The sequence below is a fragment of the Chionomys nivalis genome, chromosome 2 (genome assembly GCF_950005125.1).
Source record: "Chionomys nivalis chromosome 2, mChiNiv1.1, whole genome shotgun sequence".
Taxonomy (NCBI): domain Eukaryota; kingdom Metazoa; phylum Chordata; class Mammalia; order Rodentia; family Cricetidae; genus Chionomys; species Chionomys nivalis.
In genome coordinates, this window is record NC_080087.1 from 81,090,886 (window position 1) to 81,116,525 (window position 25,640).

The 25,640-nt window shown below is 42.4% G+C and overlaps 1 protein-coding gene across 4 annotated transcripts in view; it reads left to right on the plus strand.

The window, feature by feature from the left end:
* LOC130870283 (cytochrome P450 2F2) overlaps positions 1-25,640 on the plus strand; it is a 46,881-nt gene that overhangs the window by 11,912 nt on the left and 9,329 nt on the right. For 3 of the 4 annotated variants that reach the window (XM_057762946.1, XM_057762943.1, XM_057762945.1), the window contains exons 9-10: positions 731-872; positions 1,485-1,924. The exons of the other annotated variant lie outside the window; for it this stretch is intronic. In XM_057762946.1, coding sequence (XP_057618929.1) covers positions 731-872; positions 1,485-1,666 — 324 coding nt within the window. In that variant the 3' untranslated portion in view covers positions 1,667-1,924. Of the gene's footprint in view, positions 1-730; positions 873-1,484; positions 1,925-25,640 lie in introns of those variants that run through there. 4 annotated transcript variants of the gene reach the window in all.

Sequence of the window (25,640 nt, forward strand, 5' to 3'; positions counted from 1 at the left end):
CTTGTAGCCCAGGTTGGCCACAAACTCCCTATGTGACTAAGAGTGAACCTGAACTCCGGATCGTCCTGCCTCTACCTCCTGTGTGCTGAGATTGCAAGCACTGGCCACTTTAGCCATTTCAGATTCTTAGAAACAGAGTCCTTTCCCAGAAACCCTTCTCGCACCATTATAACCACATACTCCTTTCCTATCTCAAACCCCTACTTTGGACCCTCCCCAGAATCACCAGGGTTTGGGACTTCATCTGAACATCTATCTCCTGAGGCCAAAACAACATTCTTGGAGGACCCCTCCCTCAGAACCCCTACAGCTGCTCCTTCAAAGATCAGGGCCAAAGGTTTCTCAGATCTCAGCAGCAGCTATCAGCACCTATCTCTAGGAACCCTGGTTGGAGTCTGTCCACCCTTCTCAAGCCCCTAGAAGTTCCATCTTTGCAGCATAGAAATCTGGATTTGATGGAGACAGAACAACCCTCTTCCAGAATGGAGAGTTGTCTTAGCAGTTTTAAGAGCACTGGCTGCTCTTCCAGGGGATGCGGATTGGATTCCCAGCGTCCACATCACAACCCCCAGTCCCAGTTCCAGGAGACCAACCTCTCTCTCCTGACCTCCTTAGCACTTGCACCCACGTGGCACTCGTATCTATATGCAGGCAAACACTCAGACACATAAAATGAAAATAGTAAAATCCTCAGGAGGTCTACATTGACTCTGTCTCCTTGTCCACACAGGACACAGACGTCATCACGCTTCTTAACACTGTGCACTATGACTCCGAACAATTCAAGACGCCTCGGGAGTTCAATCCCGAGCATTTTCTGGATGCTAATCAATCCTTCAAGAAGAGCCCTGCCTTCATGCCATTTTCGGCTGGTAAGGATGGAGTCGCTCTTTTGAACCATACTCCTAACCCGACTCTGCAAGCCCTCTCCATCCCATCCCGTTCTTAGCTTTCCTTGCAGAGATCCCTCTTTTCCAGTTTGGCTCCTGTAACTCCCAAGTGGAAATCTTTAAGAAGATTTTCAGACTCTCCACTAGGTGGCGAGCCTGGCTCTGGTTTTCCTTAACTCTGCCTTGTCCTCAGACAACAGGGGAGGAGGAAGGGGGCGGGGAAGGGGAAAGAGGGCAGGACTCCTATTTACTCAGCAGAGAGGACGAAATGAGGGGTAATGTCAGATAAGTTACCATGTCGCCTTTTGTGTGCCCCGATACCTCTGGGAAGGGGCAGAGGCTGAGAGTTGGACTCCATAGCCAGATCATACCGGATTGATTGCACCCCAGCTGTGTCTCGGCTGTGGGAACGTTCAAATACGGGATTTGAACCCAGCCAGCTACTTCGGCTTCATTTCCCCCAAAACTCTGAGGCCTTTGTCGGTGATATCCCCAGCCGTTATCTTCAAACCCACAGATTTCCCTCTGATCATGTGCGAGTGCTGCCCCACACTCTCTACCTCACCTTTGCTCTTGGCCCTCCCACCCACGCAGGACGCCGACTGTGTCTGGGGGAGCCTCTGGCGCGCATGGAGCTCTTCATATACCTCACCTCCATTCTGCAGAGCTTCACGTTGCAACCGCTGGTGGAGCCTGAGGACATCGACCTGACCCCGCTTAGCTCAGGGCTGGGCAATTTGCCAAGGCCTTTCCAGTTATGTGTGCAGGTTCGCTGAGTGCCGCGCCCAGGGACTGCTCTGTGTCTCTTCCAGCTGATTTCACTGTCGTGGGCCTCCATCAGGGTCTCTACCACATTCCCTTTCCTAACCCCTGGGCCTGGCATATTGGTCCTTTACCCTCCTATCTTAAACTGTCTTCGAGGAAAGAATGACATGGCAAAGGGGAAATGCAGTCTCAGACCCACAGACCTACTCTGTAATGTACCCTTTCCTGGGCTTTTTGTATCATTTCCTAATAAATATCTTGACAATAGATTTGTGCCTGACTCGACTGAATTAAAAAAGGAGAAACGTCTGTAATGGCAGTGATTCTCAATCTGGGGGTTCGATTCAAGGGTACACGAAAAACCATCTGTATATCAGATATTTACATTATGATCTATAACAGTAGCAAAATTACAGTTATAAAGCAGCAATGAGAACAATTTCATGACTGGGAGTCACCACAACCTGAGGAACTTTACCAAAAGGTCGCAGCATTAGGAAGGTCGAAAACCCCTGCCTAGAACCCCCCAGTGAGGGGCTGAGAGTGTGGCTCAGTGGTAGAGCCCCTGCCTAGAATCCCCCAGTGAGGAGTTAGAGGTGTGGCTCAGTGGAAGAGCACTTACCTAAAATTTACCAGTGAGGGGCCCAGGCCTGACTCAGTGATAGAGTGCTTCCCTAGAGTTTACCAGTGAGGAGCTGGGTGACTAAGTAACAAAGCTTATTCAGGCTCTAGGTACAATGCCTAGTCCTGGTGGGGGCACTAAAACAGACAGAGACAAGAAGTCACAGGAACAGCAGAGAGAGACCTTGGGTAATGAAACCAATTATTCTGGAATTAGAAATCTGACTTCCTACCAAGGCCAAAATCAGGAGACAAAAGTTGGTAGAAGTTTATTCAAGGGTCAGCAATGTTGAGAAGAAGGGGTGCTGTGGCTTCAAAGTTCCATCTTGGGGGGCTCAGGGACACAGAGTACTTTGTGGAGGGGGAGGAGGTATGAAAAGAAGGCTGGACCACTCAGCCCGGTCTGAGTCATCCAGGGCCTATGTCCGTCTTTTTTCTTCTTTTCCAAAACATGACAGTGGACTTTAACCTGGGGCTGTTCCTGCACCTCTTTCAGACAGACGTATTCACACAACAGAAGACATGATGGCTAATATTTTTTATTTTTACTTACTTATTTGGTTTGGTCTTTTGAGACAAGGTCTCACTATGTATCCCTGGATGTCCCGGAACTCACAGAGTTTGGCCAGCCTCTGCCTCCCAAGTGCTGGGATAGAAGGCGTGCGTCACCATGATCTGCTCTGATGACTACTCTCGACTGTGGTATTACTTACTAAAAGAGTAACTTGCTGAGTAGCAGTGGTGCATGCCTGAAGTGGGACGCATCTAATGGGGGAGATGCGAGTCAAATAATCCCACACTAGCTCTGAACAGGGTATATTAAGGTTCTTGTTTATTATAAGGGAAACTCACACATCACAACGAGGAAACAGGATTGGAGTCCAACATCCAGGTGTGTCACAGGAAAAAGAGGCCTAGTGGGTTCTCTCCCGTGGGCTTTTTGGTACCCAAAGGTCATGCCCCACCTGGTCCAGCCTCTCAAAGGCCATTGGCTGAAGGATGTTCCTCATCACCCACCTCTTTTGTCTAAATAAAAGAGTTTTAAACCCAATACAAAACTATATACAATAAGAACAGATATCAAGTATAAAAATTAGAATTACAACCAGTATAAACAACATTAAGCAACAAACATATGCTAAAGGTTTCAATAATTATTCTAGCCTAAGGGGTCTAAGTTTTGAATTAGAAATGGCTTGAATAAATCGTAAGAGGAAAATAACTACGACTATCTAATTTTTAACCCCATTGAAAGCCTGAGAAGAGATATAATATTTCTTGAGCAGGCAGGAAGTGCAATCAAGCAGTTTCCAAAATAGGCAGTAGATGACAAAGAAACTGGCTACCTAGGCAATCACCCAAAATCTCTTTTGCAATGTTGAAGCCACCAACTTTGGCTAAGGCCTAGAGTAACTGACAAACCATTTTTATAGGCAAGAAGATTGTCAAAACCATCTTACCCCGTCTTGGCAAGGTTTGGCATTTTTTTTTCTTGTATCCTGCTTATCTGGTCCAAACACTGTGCATTTTATCAGTGGTTGAGACATGGGCAGTTTCTTGCCCAAAGGACAGTTTTGCCAAGAAGAAAACAAACTCCAGATGGAGTGTCTTTGGTGCTCAACATTCTCTCAGGAATAGATCGGTACTGACAGGAGCAATCATGTCTCACATCAATAGAACCCTAAGTTATTTAAGTGCCATATTCTACAGTTCTTTGGAGTGGCTAAATACTACCTATCTATGCAGAATACAATCTCTATGTATCAAACGAGACTAATTAGATATAAGTATGACAAATATGGATGACTATTGACCTATAATACTTAATATTTGTATAAGTTAGAGACTAAGACTTCATATTAGAATACTAAACAGTCTTTAAACAACTGTGCAGCAAATGAGGACAATGACCTAAAAATGTAAACAGTGTGTAAGTATCTTGATCCGATATAGAAATATATAACACAATATGATAAATATATCCTAAATTGTATCAATATACAAAATATCTTAATCAGAGGTATGATGGAGGAGGGTCATCTGTCTATCTGTTGCTTTCATTGGTTAATTAATAAAGAAACTGCTTGGCCTGATAGGTCAGAACATAGGTGGGTGGAGTAGGGAAGAAGGGAAGTGAGGCATATGCCATAGCTCTCCTCTCTGAGATGGATGCAGGTTAGAATCTTTCCAGTAAGCCACCACCTCGCGGTGCTACACAGATTGTTAGAAATGGGTTAATCAAGATGTGAGAATTAGCCAATAATAGGCTGAAACTAATGGGCCAGGCAGTGTTTAAATGAATACAGTTTGTGTGTTGTTATTTCGGGTGTAAAGCTAGCCAGGCAGGAGCCAGGCAGGGCAAAAAGCAGGCCTGCCTGCAGTTCCATCTACAGAGGTAGAAACATGCATGCATACAATCAGACAAAATAACTGCATAGGTGCACAAATATTGTAACTAGAAATAGGATTATATTCAATATAACAAATATAATTGAATTTGTATCAATATGCAAGAATCTATACCAATGTAAATTGTTCATAAATAATAGCTCACAAGTATTCACACTATTGTTCACTATTATTGTTATTAGTGTAAACTCACACTAATCTACCTATTATCCCATTCAATTTCCCTCTTTTTTTCAAAGAAATCTCTGAGCCTACATAATTTCCACCCCAATTCTCAACCCTATATTAGTAATAATCAACTCCTAACTGATGTCCCTAACCCTGAGGACTTTGATGGGAGAAAGGCCAGCATCTTCTGAAATTATTTCCAGCTGTCATAGGGACGATGTTCTTTCTGTGGGATCCTGTAAAACTAAAATAATGGTTAAGTTTCAAGATTAGTGTCTGGTATAATTGCAAATGATCTCTGAGAAAATGATAGGATTTTTCTTTTTAAAAAAATATTTATTTACTTATTATGTATACAATATTCTGTCTACATGTATGCCTGAAGGCCAGAAGAGAGCACCAGACCTCATTACAGATGGTTGTGAGCCACCATGTGGTTGCCAGGAATTGAACTCAGGACCTTTGGAAGAGCAGGTAATGCTCTTAACTGCTGAGCCATCTCTCCAGCCCCAATAGGATTTTTCTGAAGTTTTTATTTGGAGTTCTGGCCAGAACATTTAAAAAAGTGTGCCATTTCAGCTAACCAAGTTGGAACCATTTTGATCAGCTGGTACCCAAAACCAGTCTTATAATAGCTCTATTGACATAATGACATTGTATCAACCAGGAGGAATCATTGTTGTGGGGCTCCATCTTCTTCCTGGAAACTTCGATGATTATTGCAAGAAAATCTATTGTCCATCGTGGAAAACTTAGACATTAATCATACAGATAGACATATATTCAACAAAAGATACAATATAGACAAAATAGGTATGAAGAAAAGTTTAAAATATTTTCTAAAATCTTTCTTCTTTCTGTTCCATACCAGATGGCTCCTGACATAAGACAGAAACTCTGAATTTTTGTTTTAACAATATGCTTGGATTTAGAGAAGGATAGCCATTGTTTAACTCCAAAGCCAGCTTTTATTTTTGAGTAAATTTATAAATAACTCTATTGTAGAATAGATATATATCTATATATTATATAATATATACTAATATATATCTATATATACTAATATATATAATCTACTATAATGTATATATAATGAAATTTGCCCTCAGATGACCTGTCCTCATAAGCCATATTCTTTTTTACTTAGTGATCCATTCTGGGTAGTTATTTTTTCCTCTTTAGGCATCCAAACATCCAGGATCTCTTGACTTTTTGAAGTCGAGCATTTTCCTACAAAGACAAGAACAGAACCCTGCCACAACCCTTATGAGGTTTTATTACCAACTGTATGATTGTCACCTCTGTGGATGAGCTGTCATTTCTCTTTCTCAAGAGGTTTCTCCTTTTCAAATTGAATCTTTATTAATTTTGATGGTATCCATATCTTTTTTTCTCCTGTGGAAATAAGAGTAAAACCCCTTCCCAACATTGCACATCTCCTGGTTTACATTCTGAGGTCAACACATCCTTGAAATACACTGGCTGATTTAATTCAGAAGTCTTTTCTATTGTCCAACATCTCTCTGCTGCTGTTGTTTCTTTCTCATTAATGTTAAGAAAATTCAAGGTTAATAAAGCATTATACAATCTATGTCTGGGGTATTTTCCCTCCCTTTCTGTTTGTTTAACATATCCTTTGTAGTTCAATTTGATTTTTCTATAACTGCCTGACCTGTAGGATTGTTTGGTATACCTGTAATATGCTTTATATTATAATAATCAAAAAAACTGTTTCATTTTCTTAGAGACATATGCTAGACCATTATCTGCCCTTATTTGTGCAGCTATACCCATGATGGCCGTAATTTTTAATAAATGCATAATTACTGAATCAGCCTTTTCCGAGCTCAAGGCAGTTGCCCATTGAAAACCTGAATAGGTATCAATGGTGTGGTACATGTATTTTTTAATTTTCCAAAATCTGCAAACTGGAACACATCCATCTGCCAGATTTTGTTCCTTCAAGTACCATTTGGGTTACTCCCTACAGGTAATGGTATTTGCTTGTAGAAAGAGCAAGTAGGGAGCCAAGTGATGGTGGAGCATGCCTTTAATCCCAGCACTCAGGAGGCAGAGACAGGCGGATCTCTGTGAGTTCGAGACCAGCCTGGTCTACAGAGCTAGTTCCAGGACAGACTCCAAAGCCACAGAGAAACCCTGTCTCGAAAAACCAAGAAAAAAAAAAAAAGAAAGAAAGAAAGAAAGAGCAAGTAGGACATCTCTTTATAATCTCCTTAGCTTGTTATCATGTAATAGAAAACTCTTTCTTTAAAAATTTGCTATTAACATGATGTTTTTCATGAAATTCTGAGGTTTTCAGCATACTTCCAATCAATAATCAATCAATTTATGCATTACCTTGTGCTAGAGGACCTAGCAGACCAGTGTAGGATCAAATGTGTGTTATGTATATGGGACAAAGTCTATTCCTGATTATATCTTGAACCTGAATAAATAATTAAGTCAATTCTGCATCATCTTGTATTGTTGCGGGAGGTCCTTCCGCTCCTCCAGCCAATAGCTGCTGAGATACCAGCCCATTGGGGTGTGGTCTCTCTCCCTTTAAAAAGGCGGCCACTTCCCTCCTCGCTCTCTCTTACTTCCTGCTCCGCTTCCAGCAACTAGACTCCCTTCCTGATTGCACAGAGGGCTGTTGTCTGGGACGGTGATCTGTAAGTTTTTTACCCTTTAAATAAATAACCATTCTATTAATCATAATTCCAAACTGGTGTGGGATTTGTTTGTGACTTACGCCTTTGCCTTCATTTTATAAATTCAGCAGTTTCACTATGCAAGATAACTCTTATTGCATATTACAAATCAATAACTGTATTGAGAGGTTCTTTAAAATCCCTTAGTACCACAAAAATAGCGTATAGCTCTGCCTTTTGGATAGAATTATAAGGGTTTTATTCCACCTTATTTGAATCTTCTGATTTATAATCTGCCTTTCCTGATTTATTTGCATCAGTATAAAATGTACAGGCTCCAGTTATTGGTGCATCACATACAATTTGGGGAAGAATTGTAGTTCTCTTTACAAAGTTAATTCTATCACTTTGGGGATAATTACTATTAATCTCTCCTTAAAAATTAGCACAAGGTCTTTACCAGGGTTTATTGTCTTCCCATAATTTTTTAATGCCATCAGTAGTAAAAGGCACTATAATCTCTGTTGGGTCCATCCAACTCCAACATCAACTATCTCTCTGGACCAGCATGGAGGCACAAAAACAAAAATACAACTCACATGGCTTTATTGGGGGGGGAGATTCTCAGTGATCCCTCATGAAATCCTGAGTTTACATCTTGAAATTTTTCTTGTGTTTATTCTCCAAACAGCCTTATATATAAAAACATAAACTGAGGAAAAAATTATTAGCATTCTGTTTCCTAGATAACCAGGTAAATGGCTTTAGTCAAGTCTACACCTTTGACCACACCTTTCTATGCCCATTTTGTCACCTCTCCCTATCTTCCTGCTCTGTCATGTAGGCCTGAATTGGCATCTCTATCCCAGGCATCCTCCAAATTACAAAGGAGCAGAACAACACCCTGTCCCTTTGTTAGGGTAGTGACAACCTGTCTGGAAGGTTACGTGACGACCTCATGTAAACTATGGCTTGAGAACCTGACTGCCATACCATGTAAAAATGTGGGTCTACAAATCTCTGCTGGGTCTATACCTGCTAGTTGATGAAGTCTCAATTTTCCTTTTATAATTAATTCAGAGACATTTTGCACATAAGTTTTTCATTTTTTACTTGGTTTATGTGATTAAAAAAGATTCATTCTAAGATAATATCCTTCCTCTACATTAAAATTCCTATAGGGGAAATTCTGGAAGGCAATATGACTAGAATGCAATTAAGATTTGGATCCACCCTATCAACATGAGCCTCCTGTAACTTCTCTTTAACAACAGTCAATTTTTTTCTCAGCTTCAGCTTGGGATTATTTAAGTCTTTGTCACCATCTAAGGTTTTGTTTAAATGAATTATTAGATCAGGTGTTATCCCAACATTTGGTCATAAGCTGGAAATGTCTCCTAACAATCTTTGGAAGTCATTAAGTGTCTGCAATTGGTCTCTTCTAATTTGTGCTTTTTGTGTTCTAATTTTCTGTAAACCTATTTTATAACCTAAATAATTGACTGAATCTTCTATTTTTTCAGAAACAATTTGCAATCCCCATTTAGGGAAGACTTTCTTCTTCAAACATTCTTTCTAAAATATCTATGTATAAAATAGATAGTAAAATGTAATGGTAAACTATAGATTTAGAAAATTGTTTATGTATTATTTCCAATAGCTGGCTTACAAAACATTGGCATAGGGTAGGGTTATTGACTATTACCTGTGATAGGATAGTCCACTGATATCTCCTAGTAGACTGAGAATTATTATAAGTAGGCACTGTGAAGGCAAATTTTTCTCTGTCCTTTTCTTCTAAAGGCATAAAGAAACAATCTTCTAAATCAATAACTGTGAGAGGCCATCCTTTTGATAATAGAGAAGACAGAGCAATCCCACATTGTAGAGGGCCCATAGGTTGAATTAGCTTGTTGAAAGCCCTAGATCTGTCACCATTCTCTGTTTTCTAGATCTACTTTTAACAACAAATACAGGAGAATTCCAAGGGCTGGTTGATTCTTCAATATGGTGAGCATCTAATTGCTCCTGTACCAGCTGTTCTAAAGCCTGCAGTTTGTCTTCTATTAAAAGCCACTGTTAAACCCATATTGGTTTTGAAGTTAACCATTTTAAAGGTAGGGCTGTTAGTACCTTTGAAGGTTTTCTAGTTGCTTTGTGTTCTTGTACAGCCTGAAGGGCTGGTGACCTTTGTTTATAATACCTTATAATATTCCTCCCAAAAACATGAGTTTTTGGAACTGCAGAAATGTTAATCTGAGTATCGCATTGCTGCAACAGGTTATGATCCCATAAATTCATAGCAATATTAGCTACATATGTCCTCAGCCTTCCATTTTGTCCTTCTGGCCCTCTGCATTCAACTTATTATATGCCTTGTTTCACTTGAGATATGATTACAATTCCCAGGAATTAAACATCTGCCTCTTGAAGAGACCAATCCAAATGCCAAGATTCTGGAGTAATGAAACTCATGTCCACAACCTGTGTCCAGCAATCCCTCAATGACAATGTTATTTATATGTACTCTTAGCTTTGGTCTTTGATCATTTATATCAAAATATACATTTCCTGCCAAAATATACATTTCCTATTTCCCAATGGAGTTTCTGATTTATCCTCCATGTCTATTTCATCATCCAAAACAGTATGGTTTTTTACAGTACGTACTGGATATTTTAATTTTCTTAGTGAGACATGTTCTCTACAGTGACTGGGAATGACAGGATCATATTTGACATGGGGACCTGAGAGAGGCCCCTGAAGGAGTCTCCTGATTGTCTTTTGTTGATCTACCTTCATTTGTCCAGTGTTGGCCTTTGCCACATCTCCTACATAATCTGAAATATTGAGACTGTCTATTGTTGCCATTCCTAGAGGAGACATTATTTCTAGGAATTTCTTGCCTACAATTCCTTCTTATATGTCCATATGAATCCACGTACCTATGAACTCTTGATTTTTGACAAAGATGCAAAAAACATAAAAGGGAAAAAAGAAAACATATTCAAGAAATGGTGCTGGCATAACTTGTAGATGAATGAAAATAGATCCATATCTGTTGCCAGGCACAAAACTCAAGTCCAAATAGATCAAAGACCTCTGCATAAAACCAACCACACTGAGACTCACAGAAGAGAAACTGGGAAGTACACTTGAACACATTGGCATAGGAAACCACTATCTAAATATAACCCCAATAGCACAGACACTGAGAGAAACAATTAATAAATGGGACCTCCTGGAAGTCAGAAGCTTCTGTAAAGAAAAGGACATGATCAACAAGACAAAGCAGTAGCCTACAGAATGGGAAAAGATCTTTACCAACCCCACATTGGACAGAGGGCTGATGTCCAAATATACAAAGAACCCAAGAAATTGGTAGTCAAAAGAACAAATAGTCCAATTAAAAAAAAATGCCCAACCAAAAAGCTACAGAGAAACCCTGTCTCACTCGTGCTCTCTCTCCTTCTGCTCCTGATTTGGACCTTGAGATTTCAGTCTGGTGCTCCAATGTAGGTCTCTGTCTCTGTCTCCTTTCTTCACCTGATGAAGGTTAATATTCAGGAGGATGCCTAAATGTTTTTCTTTGGGTTCACCTTCTTATTTAGCTTCTCTAGGATCACGAGTTATAGGCTCAATGTCCTTTATTTATGGTTAGAAACCAAATATGAGTGAGTACATCCCATGTTCTTCTTTTTGGGTCTGGCTTACCTCACTCAGGATAGTGTTTTCTATTTCCGTCCATTTGCATGCAAAATTCAAGAAGCAAGGAACTCAGGACCACGAGGGGTGCACCCACACACTGAGACAACGGGGATGTTCTATCAGGAACTCACCAAGGCCAGCTGGCCTGGGTCTGAAAAAGCATGGGATAAAACCAGATTCGCTGAACATAGTGGACAATGAGGACTGCTGAGAAGTCAAGAACAATGGCACTGGGTTTTGATCCTACTGCACGTACTGGCTTTGTGGGAGCCTAGGCAGTTTGGATGCTCACCTTACTAGACCTGGATTGAGGTGGGTGGTCCTTGGACTTCCCACAGGGCAGGGAACCCTGATTGCTCTTAAGGCTGACGAGGGAAGGGGACTTGAATGGGGGAGGGGGAGGGAAATGGGAGGCGGTGGCAGGGAGGAGGCAGAAATCTTTAATAAAGAAATAAATTAATTAATTAAAAAAAAAAAGAAACCCTGTCTCGAAAATCAAAAAAAAAAAATGCCCTAGAGATGTAAACAGAGAACTCTTAGCAGAGGAACCTAAAATGACTGAAAGACACTTAAGGAAATGCTCAACATCCTTAGCCATCAGAGAAATGCAAATCAAAACAACTCTGAAATTCCATCTTACACCTGTAAGAATGGCCAAGATCAAAAACACTGGTGACAACTTATGCTAGAGAGGATGGGGTAAGGGGAATACTACTTTATTGCTTGTGGGAGTTCAAACTGGTAAAATTTCTTTGGATATCATTATATAAATTTCGCAGAAATATAGGAAACAACCTACCTCAAGATCCAGCAATACCACTTTTGGGTATATACCCAAAGAAAGGATGCTCAATCATACCATAAGAACATGTGCTCAACTATGTTCATAGCAGCATTATTTGTCATAACCAGAACCTGGAAAAAACTTAAATGCCCCTTGACCAGAGAACAGATAAGAAAAATGTGGTACATTTACACAATGGAATGCTACATAGCAGAAAAAAAAATAATAACATCTTGAAATTTGCAGGTGAATGGATCAATATAGAAAACATCATATTGAGTGAGGTAACCCAGACACAGAAAGACAAATATCTTATGTACTCACTCATAAATCTAAGAAAAAGCAGCCTACAATTTACAATCCCAGAAAATCTAGACAACAAAAAAGACCCTAAGAGAAACATACATGAATCTAATGTACATGGGAAATAGAAAAAAAAGCTCTCCTGAGTAAATTGAGGGCATTGAGATCATAGGAGAGGATAGAAGTGGGGGGTGGAGGAACGGAGAAGAGTGGAGAAATATATAGCTCAATAAAAACAATTTTTTAGAAAGTTGTGATAAGGATGCTGAAGTTTAGGTCTCTACGACTGATGGCGTTTTGTGGGGTTCTAGTGGGGAAAGATTTGGTTTTCTTTAAGGGGCTGGCCACTGGGAGCTTGACCATTCTCCAGTGAGTATTAGAGAATACAATTTTTTTCTTTTTTTCTCTTCTTTTTTTTTTTTTTGGCAGGGCAAGGTAACAGGGGTGGGGGTGGACCTGGGAGGACTAGGAAATGAGTGTGATCAGAGTGTATGACGTGAGATTCCAACAATCAATAAAAATATTATATAATTTAAAAACCCAATACTATGACCAAAGCAACATGGAGATGAAAGGGTTCGTGAGGCTTATATTTCCACATCACAGTTTATCATCAAAGGAAGTCAAGACAGGAACTCAAACAAGGCAGGAACATGCAGGCAGGAGCTGATACAGAGGTCAAGGAGGGATTCTGCTTACTTTCTTGGTTCTCATGGATTGCTCAGCTTTGCTTTCTGATAGAACTCAAGATCACCAGCGCAGGGATGGCACCAACCACCATGGGCTGAGTCCTCCAATCGTTAATTAAGAAAATGCCTTACAGGCTTACTTTAACCTAATCTTATGGAGGCATTTTCTTCATTGAAGCTCTCTCCTTTCCAGTGACTCTAGCTCATGTCAAGTTGTAATAAAACAAGCCAACACACTCATGAGTCACTCAACCTTATAACCTCAGGTTAGTCTGTGTAGCCCATAGGATCAGAGGGTGCCTTCAAATTTCCCCAAAATCCAACAGCTAGGGCATGACAAAGGACATGTGTTGTGTAGGAGAGTTGGATTTTAGTGTGCAGCTCATGAACTTTCACTGAGGAGTTAGATGGAGACCCTCTGCTTTCACCACCTTGAGACCTCTAGATCTCTCCCTCCCTTTTCATGGTTTCCCCTCCGGGTTTGATGACCAACACGCACGTATGTACGCTCATGCCCTCCACCATGCAAACAGTTCTCCCTTCCAATCCCATGTCACATGAATTCTAATACGTCCTTTTCCCCAACTCCCCACTTCCTTTGAATCTTTCCCCTCTCCCATAGTCCTTTTCCCATTCTCCTGTTTTGCACACACACACAGAGAGAGAGAGAGAGAGAGAGAGAGATAACAATAACAGAAAAACATGACTTTGTATTACTTTCCTTAACGTACTGTTCTCTAGTTCTATCCATATTGTGTAATGTCATAATTTCATTCTTATCTTACCTAAATAAGATTCTATGATATATGTGTGCACCCTACTTTCTTTGTATATTCATCTGCTGGTGACATCTGGACTCTTCTCATGTCTTGGCTGTTGGGAAACATAGAGTAGCAGACATGGATATGTTGTGAGCTCCTTTCAATCCCACCAGCTAATCGTTGTCTTTTTTATTGGGGATTTGAGACCATTTTCTAACAAATTCAACTAGAGTGCCCCCTCTGCTGATAAAGCTTCTCTTTTTCTTTTTACTAATTATTATAATTTTCCTTCATGCAAGTAGTTTGATATGAAGAGATTGACTGGAGGAAATGGTAGGTCACTTATATTAAAGGTTATTTTTGAGAGAGATTTGCTCATTTTAATAATTTTGTTAGTTTCACTTTCTCCCTTATTGAAATCATGTTGAACATAATGGATTACTTTGTTCATCTATCTTCTAATAAATTTTATTCTGCCATGGGCTTTTATGGTTGAGATATTCTTCCTCATCCCTGTGTGATAGCCCTTTATGCTGAGTTGGCAATTATTATGAAGAGCTTAGTTTGTCTGTGTTCACATGGCTTTAGTTCACCTTCATTTTAACGAATATTATTTCTGGGTATAAAAATCATATTGCACATTTATTTGCTTTCATTTCCTGCTCTATGGATTTTAGAGCTGTAGATGAGAAATCTGTTATTCTGGTGTGTTTACCTTTCTAGGTACATTCAGTGTCTTCCTTATAGTTTTTAATGTTATTTTGAACTTTTGAAATCTTAATCATAATGTTTTGCCAATTTCTTCTATGGTCATGTGTGTTGGAGTTTCAAATGTTTCTGATGTTTGGTAACATTTGGAGAATTTTCTTACATAATTTTGCTGACAATCTCTATATTTTCAGCTTTTATCTCAACTCCTTTCTATATTCTTGGACTCTCAGGTTTTGTCTGCTGGATATTGAACATTTCAAAGTTATTGCAAGTATAGTCTTTCTTATGTTCATTCTTTCCTTTACTGATGTTTGAGTACAACATTTTTAGATCTGTTTGATTTATTCATATTTATATGAGTGTTTTGCCTACATGTGTATAAGGGCAATGAATACATGCCTGGTGCCTGAAATAGCTAGGAAAGAAAATTGAATTCCTTGGAACTGAAGTCACAGGAGTGGCCAGCGTGCATGCTTGCACACACTTTTCCTCTGCAGAAAGGCTCAGTAGATGGGTGAGTGTCATTAATTGTGATGAGAAGGTAAGTATTACTATGCTGGGGACTAATGTGCATGACCCCTGCTCCTGTCCCACCCAACCCCAGGCTTTGAGCTATCCACCATGACTACGGGGAGTACCTCCCGCATGTGGAAGAGAAAGGAGTTGATGAAGTCCCAGGGGGATGTGAGATACAGAGTGTGCTGGCTTTGTTCCACCTTCATGGCTATGAAGTCCTCCAGCTCCTGCAACTCCTTATAGGTCCAGGCCTGGTGCTGGGATCCTGGCAGGTGCTTTATCACTGAATAGAATATCTCAAAGAGCTGTGATGGGAGAGAGGAAATGGTGGAAGGACATCTGTCAGCATCAGGACCTGAGACATGGGACCTGAGAGGAGGAAGAAGACTTCAAAGCCTTCCCCTGGTTTCCAGGTATTTAGTTGCTGGTTGGAGGGAACAAAAGGATGTTTCATGTGGACTTATCCACAATTTGCTTTAATGGACTGGGTCATCTCTGCAGCATCAGATATTAGGGTAAGGGCATCAGATATTAGGGTAAGGACTGATAAAGGCAGAAACTGCACAAACGGATGTACATATTCAAATGAGGTTAGATGGAAAGACATTTGGTGTGCCTTTGTTGTAGCAACCACACAGGTGACTGGCACTCAGAAAGGCTAGGCTGGCACATATTTCCAGATAACTGTTGGCATTTTGGTTGTAGGTTGTTGTGCATGTGTTTAGGCATCAAGTGAGGTTGCTTTCCAGTATTGCAGTGAAGAAAACTTGGACGCAAGCATTTGGGTGTTCAAGTGCATTGCCTAGAGTACTCCCGAAAGGCTCAAAGAATGGCCTTGGCTGGAGAACACATCTGTGGGTGTGTGTAGATAATATATCCAGGTCAACACCCTGTGGGTATGTGTAGATAATCTACCCAGGTCCTTATGTGTTTGGAGTTTCAATTGAGGTACCTGTTCAGGTTTTTGCTCATCTATCTGGAAGATAACACTTCTATGGATATTTTCAAAAGCATTTGTGATATTCATTTTATCTAACTATGCATAAGTGTCTTTGTGTGTGTGTGTGTGTACATGATTGCAGGTACCAAAGTGTTGAATCCCCTAAAGCTGGAGTCATGGACTCTTGTGAGCCACTTAAAGTGGGTCCTGGGAATTGAACTTGGGTTCTCTGCAAGAACAGTACATGCCCTTAACCACTGAACAATCTCTCTAGCTCTATGTCTGGGTAATTAATGGGCCAGTTTAGGACATGTGTATGAACATACAGTTGTGGTAGATTGGATTTTGTAAAGTCAGATGTTCATGCATGTATGAGGGACCTGAGGCAGCCACTTCTCTGTATACAAAGTCATCCAGAATGACTCAGTAGTAGCAACTGTCAGAGGTTAAGGTAACTGGGAAGGGGACGCCTGCCCAGAAGGAAAGCTGCATGGAAGGGATATATCTAGTTTCACACTCTGATTTAGTTGGCATCTGTTGCCATGGGGATTCTGTATTGGGCCCTTTCTTAGGGTTTGATCTCATTGTTTAGTTGTCCAAGATGGAAGCATATTTGAGAAGGTATGTCCAAAGAAGGATGTGCGACGCAGCACCGGTGGCAATGCCAGGATTCCGGAGAGGATTTGGTCGGGGCTCCAGCTACTTGAACTGATGACTGGTCCAGTTGAAGTAGATGGGAACTGGAAACTTTGTATCATCATAGGGACAGGAATTCCTTGCCACCATACTCAAAGCAGTCCCCAAACACAATGGAACTGATGACATTAAAGACTGTTGAGCTCCTGTGGAAGGTGGGATCTATGCTAGCCCCTGGGAGGCTGGCCAGGGTTGAAAGGGAAGAAGATTGGGGAAGCAGGACTCAGCTGATGGCAGTGTGAGCACCAGAGAGTCGGTGCTTTTCCCAAAGTCCCCACTGTCTGTGGCAACTCAGAACTCTTGGGAATCTGCTGCTTCTCCTATCTATCCCATGACCTCCATGACCCCAGCCTCACCATTTGTGTCCGCAAGGCCTGTATGAGAAAGCTGGTCTCTATGATCCGCTCCTAGACGTCACACTTGCCAAAGCCAAAGTCTCACAGTGGTGATGGGGAAGCACCTGAGTTGCTTGGCCGGCTACTCAGAGCTGAACACCACACCTGGGGATCCAAACACAAGCACAGGAAGAGGGTAGAGAGGCACATTTTGGCAATATGGCTTCTCTGACCAGATCCTGGGGGGTGTGGAGCAGGGCAAAGGGCTGGAGTGGGTGAAGTGCGTAAAAGTAGAAGAAGAAAGCTGGGAAACGTGAAAAATCCAAATTTGAGTGAGTGTCACAGACACCACATATTGACATAACAGTGAAAAAGAGAAAGAGGGATTGGAGAGACGACTGAGCAGCTAAGATCACTGGCTGTTCTGCTAGATGATCAGAGTTTAATTCTCAGAATCCATGTGTTAGCTCACAGCAGTCTAAACTACAGTTCCAGGGAATCTGATGCCCAAGTCTGACCTCCACAGACACCAGGAAGTCATGGTACATGGTGTGGGACACATCAAATATACAAACAAATATATAAAAAAAAAATAAGAAAAAGAATTTTAAGCCAGGCTGTGGTGGCACACACCTTTAATCCCAGAACTCAGGAGGCAGAGGCAGGTTGATCTCTGAGTTCATCGCCAGCCTGGTGTACAGAATGAGTTCCAGGACAGCCAGGCTTGTTACCCAGAGAAACTGTATTTAAAAAAATTTTTAAATGTAGAAAAAAAAGTCTGTAAGATTAGAGAGGGATACCCAGCAAGAGAAACCAGGTAGACACCTAGAGAAATACAGAAATGCAGGGAGATTAGGATGTAGGGATTCTAAAACAATCTAGCAAAGGCCACAGAGCAATTTAACGCTGTACAGGTAAGTGGGTCAAAGACCAGACAAAGGGCTTGGAGTGAGCAGGTGAGTCGGGGGAAGGGGAACTATGGAATTTGTGGTCACATGTCTGTCTGGCCTAATTTCCTGCCTGCTGTCATCCCCACTATAAACTTTGAAGAACCAGTGGAAGAAGGATTGCTCTCCACGGCCACTGAATTCCTCAGCCTGGTGGATCAGAGTCTCCTTCTCTGCATCGTATCCCCACAGAACCACAGCAGGACAAGGCCCCAGGTGGACGGTGAACTCAGGACCATAGTGCTCCCTGATCCGAGGGGAGGGATGTGAGGAGTTAGAGAGGTCACGCTTTGAACTGCCCATGTCCTGATGTCAGGGACTTGGATACATTAGGAGCTGGTTGTCACTCCCCTATGTCCACACTCTGACCCAGTCAGGCTTCAGCCTTGGACTCCCAGACACACCAGGTGTGCCCCACACCCCAAACTCACCCTTCTCTCTGCCCAGAACTGCCTTTGAAATGGAATCGTAAAACTACTCTGTGTCCAATTCCAGAAAGTTCTCAATGATGACCAATGGGATGGGTACTGTAGGCATCTTTCCAAACAGTCTCCTCTGCCCCACACAGACGAGGCAGGTCAGCACAGCCCCCGGGGGCATCCCTGAGACCATCATGGTGGCAGTGGAGGGACAGGCAGGTGATGATCAGGGCAGTGTGTCTTTATACTCGAGGCTGGAAGGGTGGCTTTTGCTCCTATTTAGTAATGATCTCATTTTTCCTCCCAACTATTGCCCTGTCAAGCAACTGCCTTGCTTATGACCCCAGAGGCAAGGAAAAAGGTGGAGTCACCTCTGGGCTGGTTTACATGTAGTAGGTTCTAGGACAGAAGAAACTGCCAGGGTAGCATAATGGAATAAGAATGCGGATTAGGAAACTTCCAGAATTGAAGAGGTAGCTATATCTGCTTGGGAAGCATCCAAATAGAGAAAGAACTTCAAAGACATAGATTTGGGGTTTTAGGAAAGAATCCAAGGGTTTTGATGGCACAGGATATGTTGCTGCAGAATTGGACACTTTGGTGAGAAGGCGCATAGAGTTAACCATCTTAGAAGGGAGATTCCTCGGCGACCATCTGAAGATGTGGAGTTAATATAGGATCCAGGCATGTGCGTATGGAGTTCCTGGCAAGTGACATATATGGACGGTCCAATAGGATCCTGCTGTCAGCTCCTGGGTCCAGATGTTCTTAACTTTGACCCTGTGCTATCTCCCAGTACCAAGAGTTCTAAAGGAAGCCACAAAGTGAGGCCGTGATCGACACTGTATAACATATAACCAAGGTTCTCCTCTGCCCACAAGTGGGAGAAATAGGGAAGCAGGTCACAGTCACATGTCCCTGAAACACTGCTCAGATTCAAAAGGCAAGGAAATCCCAGCTGGCAGAGGGACTGACCTGGTCTTATAAAGCAGTGATACCAATGAATGCCACAATGGCTCCAAAAGTTCCAAATTAGCTTTTAGTTAAATTGGGTTGTAAAATGCACACACAATGATCACATTGACAAGTTGTTCACTAAATATGTTGATGTCTAGTCCTGGCTGCTCTGAGCCTATCAGACAAGCCTCTTTATACATTAGACAACAAACACAGTGCACAGACACTTAAACTGGTGCAGGTACTGGAAAAGGAGATGAAATGTCAAGCCTAAATAAATGGGGCATCTTTACCAACTATAGCTGTGAACTCTGGAACACTTCTCTTTACTGAATCCAGTGTCCCATATGATTGGATATTATTGGATGGGTGGTGAAAAGTATGATTGAGGCTAGGGTTAGATCTTAATCTTATCCAGATGTTGTGATGTGACCCCGAACTGGTGACACTATTGTTTGAGCCTTCAGGACCTTTGACATCTTCTCCCAGGCTATTTCAGTGGAGCATGTCCTAGTGAAGGCATGAAGGTTACCAACAACAGATGTGCTCAGTAGACTGCAACTGTTTTATTTCTGGGGCTAGTGGAGTTTACGAATGTGGAGCTGGCAGGAATTTCTTCATGGTGTCCCCTGAAGTCTAATCAACTCAAAGTCTCCCCTTTTGGAAGGGAGAAAGGAGAGGGGGAGCATTTCAAGGAGGACTCACACCGACTCCTTCTTTATGCAGCCAAGGACATCTCACTCCAGCTGAGGGCAGGAAGCTTTCCTTCCCGATGGACAGACAGCAGGACAGAAAGGAAGATGAACAGCACAGGAATCAAGAGGGGAACTGGGGAGGAGGGAGGAAGACTAGCAGGTGTGGGAAGGGGAGGAGAGAGAACTGGAGACCATGGGGTAAATACGGTAAAAGACATGATAGGAGCCGGGCGGTGGTGGCGCACGTCTTTAATCCCAGCACTCGGGAGGCAGAGGCAGGCGGATCTCTGTGAGTTCGAGACCAGCCTGGTCTACAAGAGCTAGTTCCAGGACAGGAACCAAAAAGCTATGGAGAAACCCTGTCTCGAAAAACCAAAAAAAAAAAAAAAAAAAAAAAAAAGTGATAGGAATGACAGGAGTGAAAGGAATGGACTTCATGGAACTAGGAACCATGTGCAGCTAGTTACCCCAGCTCACGGAATACAAAGCTGAGGCGACATTGGCGGCTGACAGCTGCGGGAAAGACAGCTGTTTACTTTAAGGGCCTGGCTCTCATAGGTCGACCATGCTCCAGAGAATTCCCACTCACCCAACATAAATGGGAAGCACCAAGTGGATGTGGATGGCCTAGAGGCTGAGAACACCTGCTGCCCTGAGGAGGACCTGGGCTCCACTCTCGCATCCACACGAGAGCTCACGACTGACTGCTGTCCTCTCCCAGGGGATCCAGCTCCCTCTTCTGACTTCAGTGGCCACCAGCAATGTACATGGTACATATACATAGTTGCAGGCAAAATACTCATACACATAAAATAATCAGATAAAAAGTGTTAGAAGAGGACACAGAGCTGAATGGGTAGCAGAGCTGCGGAGGATCTAGGAGTTTGGAAGAAAAGAATAAATAAGATAAACATTCACGAAATTATAAAAGAACCAGCGCAAAGATGAAGACCTCAAAGAATATGAGAAAAATAAACACTGACAACAAGCAGGATACAATGACATCAACAGAGAAGCCATGAGAGCTAAAGGAAGAGACAGAGACGTGGGCAGAGGCTGGTGTTGGGAGACAGTAACTGACAACACAGGGCTGGAGTCAGACAGGAGAGAGACAGATGAGCTGGCTGCAGACACCAAGAGACAGCGCTGCAGACAGGAAATCAGAGATCTCCTCTTCTCTCCCGGTTCTGGTCTTGCCCCACCTTCCCCTCCTCCCATGGCTCCTCCCTGTCTCAGACTCTGAGTTTATCTTCTCTGTGTCCAACACTCTGCAGTTCTGATTCCCCGGACTCTGCTGGTGCTCACGGGTGGTGCCCCTATGGCCGTCCATTCTGTGCCTCAAGCGTGGTGTCCAGAGCTAAGTGGAGCTTATGTTCAGGACCCAACAGGTGGTCTTGCCAACCCCAAGTTCAGCATCTGAACAGCAGGGAACTGTCCAGGCCCCATGGCTGAACTGTCAGGGTCCCAGTGGCTGAGCTCAGAGAACTCAGAGATGCAGACAACTGGGGGCAGCCCCGGGGATGAGTCCTCGACCTCCTTCATTTCTCCAGAGCTGGAGCTGATGTCACTGAAAGATGGTGCTCAGAAGAGAGACTTGCCAGTCACTCCTTCACAGCTGTCCTATACGAGCGTGCAAACACTTACTTCCCGTGAAGTCTATCTGAGCACGACAGAACTTTACAATGATGGTATCTTCAACCCGGTGGACCTTTGGCTTCTTTAGGACTGGAATTCAGTTATGTGTTTATGGTTCTCTCTCTCTCTCTCTTCTCTCTCTCTCTCTCTCTCTCTCTCTCTCTCTTTCTCTCTCTCTCTCTCCATTAGGTTTAGTAAATGATTCCATGTTTATTAAACAAACAGTGGTGAAATATCCCTGGACTGGGTATTTGGGCCATAGCTCTGAACCTCAGAAGAAGGGGCCGGCCCTGACTGTCTTTGGGTAGACTTCCAAAGGGTCCTTGACCAAAAGAGCTGAGCAGCATTGGGACGTGGGCTGAGATGTCATTACCAACCCTTACTTAGTGTCTCCTTTTGACCCAGAGTGAGAGAAAAGAAAGGACTTGAGAAAGGGCCATGCAAACATGGTGCTCTGGTCTACCCGCTCTGAGCTGCACTTCCCTTTCTCATGCCTTTTTCCCTGGTGAATGTGTTTGTCCTCTAACAAGCAGCCTGCACCGTCATGCAGAGAACATGCTGCCAGAAGCAGTGACTCAGCTGAGTTCCATCCTGGAGCAATCTCCTCCCGAGTCCTCCTCGGATGTCAAATTACTGAACCTATTTGAGTAGATTTGTGTGTCATTTTGGTTTTTTAGAAAGCTCACCAGAAATGACTCTTGCCAGCTCAACTGACAAACAGAAGTGTGATGCAAATGAAAGAGGAGCATTGATTGGACATTGGTCTCAATGTCATGGAAATAAGAAGGATTGAGAGCTGCAGCCATGACTCGGCAGCTAAGAGCACCTGCTGTTTTTCTAGAGGACCAGGATTAGTTCTCAGCATCCCATGAAGGAACACAAAATATCTGTAACTCTAGTTTTAAGTGACCCTCTTCTGGTCCCCTCTGGCACTACACGTACACGGTGCACAGATGGGTAAGGACACACACAGAGAGACACACATACACACCAATAAGGAATAAGTAAACAAATTTGAAATAAGACACATAAGAAGACAATGGTGTGATAATTTACCTGACAGGAAATTAAATAATATAAAGCAACAAACAAGTTTTTAGAAATGTACAAAAAAATTCCCAAACTGATTCAGAAAGGAATAAAATATCTGCACATATATATAAAAAAGTAAAAATAAGAATAGCAAACAAGGCCATCTAAAAAATATGTATGACTTGATGGCTTCAAAATTGAATGCAATCAAACACGTTTAGAGTTATGAACACCAACACTTGTCTGTTTTTCCAGTTAATCCAAGAGGCATTATTTTCTAATTCAGTCTCCGTTTCACTGTCCTGATACCAAAGCCATTATCAACCTGTAATACAATATGTCTACAGCGTCTAAACAGGGTGAACTTAAAAACACTCAATAAAATACAAGACGTTAAAATTTAACATCACATAGAAGGGATTGTGCAGTTGTATGACAATGTTATGCAGACAATGACAATTTTTTCCTGGGGACACAGCGGCTGTTCAGCATGAGAAACTTAGTTGAGTGACAGAGTAAATAGTAAAAGAAAAACGCCAAATGCTTCTCTCATTTGTGACAAAATCTGAGATTCTAATAGGGCCAGGAAGATGGCTCAGCTATTGGATCACAGCACCCATTTTGTTCACAGAACTGTTCACAACAATGTGTAATTCCAGTTCCAGATCATCTGATGCCCCATTGTGTCTTCCAAGGCATCGGGCATGTATGTGGTTCACAGAACACATGAAGATAAAACACCCATACACACAAAATAAGTAAATAAAAAATTTGTCTATTACATTTCTGTTAACTAATGTGTTGGTGCAGAATTTATCATAGCGTTCTCTTATAATACTTATTTCAAATTTATTTATTCACTTATTTTTATTTATTTTTGCTTATATTATATCCCATCCACAGTTTCCCCTCCCTCCTCTTCTGCAAGCCCCTTCTCCAACTTACCCTCTTCCCCCAGATCCACACCTTCTCCATCTCCCTTCAGAAAAGAACAGGCCTCCCAGGGATATTAACCAAGTAAGTTATAACAAGTTACAATAAGATGAGGCACATCCCATGTCTTGAGATTGGATGAGGCAGCCCAATAGAAGGAAAAACATCCTAAGAGCAAGCAAAAGAGCCAGAGACAGTCCCCACTCACACTGTTAGGAGTCCCACAAGAGCACCAAGCTACACAACCGTATCATATATGCAGAGGACCCCAGCACAAATTGCTCTGTGGTTAACAGTGTTACTTATTCTTTAATTGACACGCATGTGTGTGCCCACTTATCTGTCTGTGCTCATGTGCAGGAAGTGCCTGAGGAGGCCAGAAAAGGAGTTAACTCACTTGGAATTAGAGTTACAGGGGGTTGTGAGCTGTTATATAGGTGCAGGGAGCCAACCCTGGTCTTCCGCAAGAACAGCAGGTGCTTGTAACTGCTGCGTCACCCCTCCAGGCCCGCTTCTTATTTCCATGGCATCAAGAACAATGTTCCTTTTATTTCTGATTCAGTCCTTGCCATCTCAGCTCTGTTTCCCAACCGTTATGTTGGCAGATGCCAATTCTTTGGATCTTTCTACACAATCGAAACCTCACACAGCTCCACATAAATAATAACAATTTCACATTTTAGAGACATAAATATCATTCTCCACTGTGTCTTTAGTGAGCCAGGCATCATGACACACCTGTGATCTCAGCACTCAAGAAACAGATACGGAAGCATTTGAGTTCAGGAATTTGATAGCAGCCTGAACCAATGGAGATACAGTATTTAAAAAACCCAGAAACTTGAACTTGCTTTGTTTTTGGTGCAGGTGTTTTTTTGTGTATGCGTTCTCTGTGCAGAGAAACAGGCAGGATGTCTCTCGGGCTTGCTCACCATGTTCCGATTCTCCTTCTCATATGACTCTCCCTTGTGGTTTCTTCCACCCGGCACCAAGCTTGTGTTGTGTCACTTTGCCTGATCTACCCTCTTCACAATGGGTGCATACGTGAAAACACCGACGGCACACCACGAATACACCGAGTTTTCATTTCTTCACCACAAAGGATATTTTTAGTGGAGGCTTAAATTTCCACTGCTGATCAATTTTTCAGTTTCCCTGGTTATTGATTTGCAGTTTCACTCTTATGGCAAAAGATGATATTTGTATAGTTTCAACACTTTCAAGTGTATTACATCTTATTCTTGAGCTTGCTTGAAATCAAAAGTGGGGTTTGTTCCCCACGCAGAAGGTGTGTTCTGGCCAAGGTCAGTTTGGCTGTGTGTGCTCTTAGAGCAGATCTTGGGAGGATGCAGAGAAGATTGCTCCAGGATGGAACTCAGCTGAGTCACTGCTTCTGGCAGCATGTTCTCTGCATGACAGTGTAGGCTGCTTGTTAGAGGACAAACGCTTTAGCCAGAGAAAAGGGCATGAGAAAGGGAAGTGCTGCTCAGAGCGGGTAGACCAGAGCACCATGTTTGCATGGCCCTTTCTCAGGTTCTTTCTTTTCTCTCACTCTGGGTCAAAAGGAGACACTAAGTAAGGGTTGGTAATGACATCTCAGCCCACGTCCCAATGCCGCTGAGTCCTTTTGATCAAGGATCCTTTGGAAGGGACTGTGAATCTGCCAAAAGAAGTCAGGGCAGGCTCCTTCTACCAAGGTTCAGAGCTGTGGCACAATTACCCAGGGCAGAGACCTTTTACTGTGTGTTTACTCGTCACAGAAGTATTTACAAAACCCAGCAGTTCAGGTACCATGCAGTTGCATATGAACATGCCAGTCCTAAAGAAGTGTCATTGCTATAAGGCCTTCACAAAATATTAATAATAATGATGATGAATAATAACAAAGGTCTTTGAGAAGCAAATGTTTTCACGACCGTTACTGGACAGCTGTGAAGGAGTGACTGGCAAGTCTCTCTTCTGAGCACCATCTTTCAGTGACATCAGCTCCAGCCCTGGAGAAATGAAGGAGGTCGAGGACTCATCCCCGGGGCTGCCCCCAGTTGTCTGCATCTCTGAGTTCTCTGAGCTCAGCC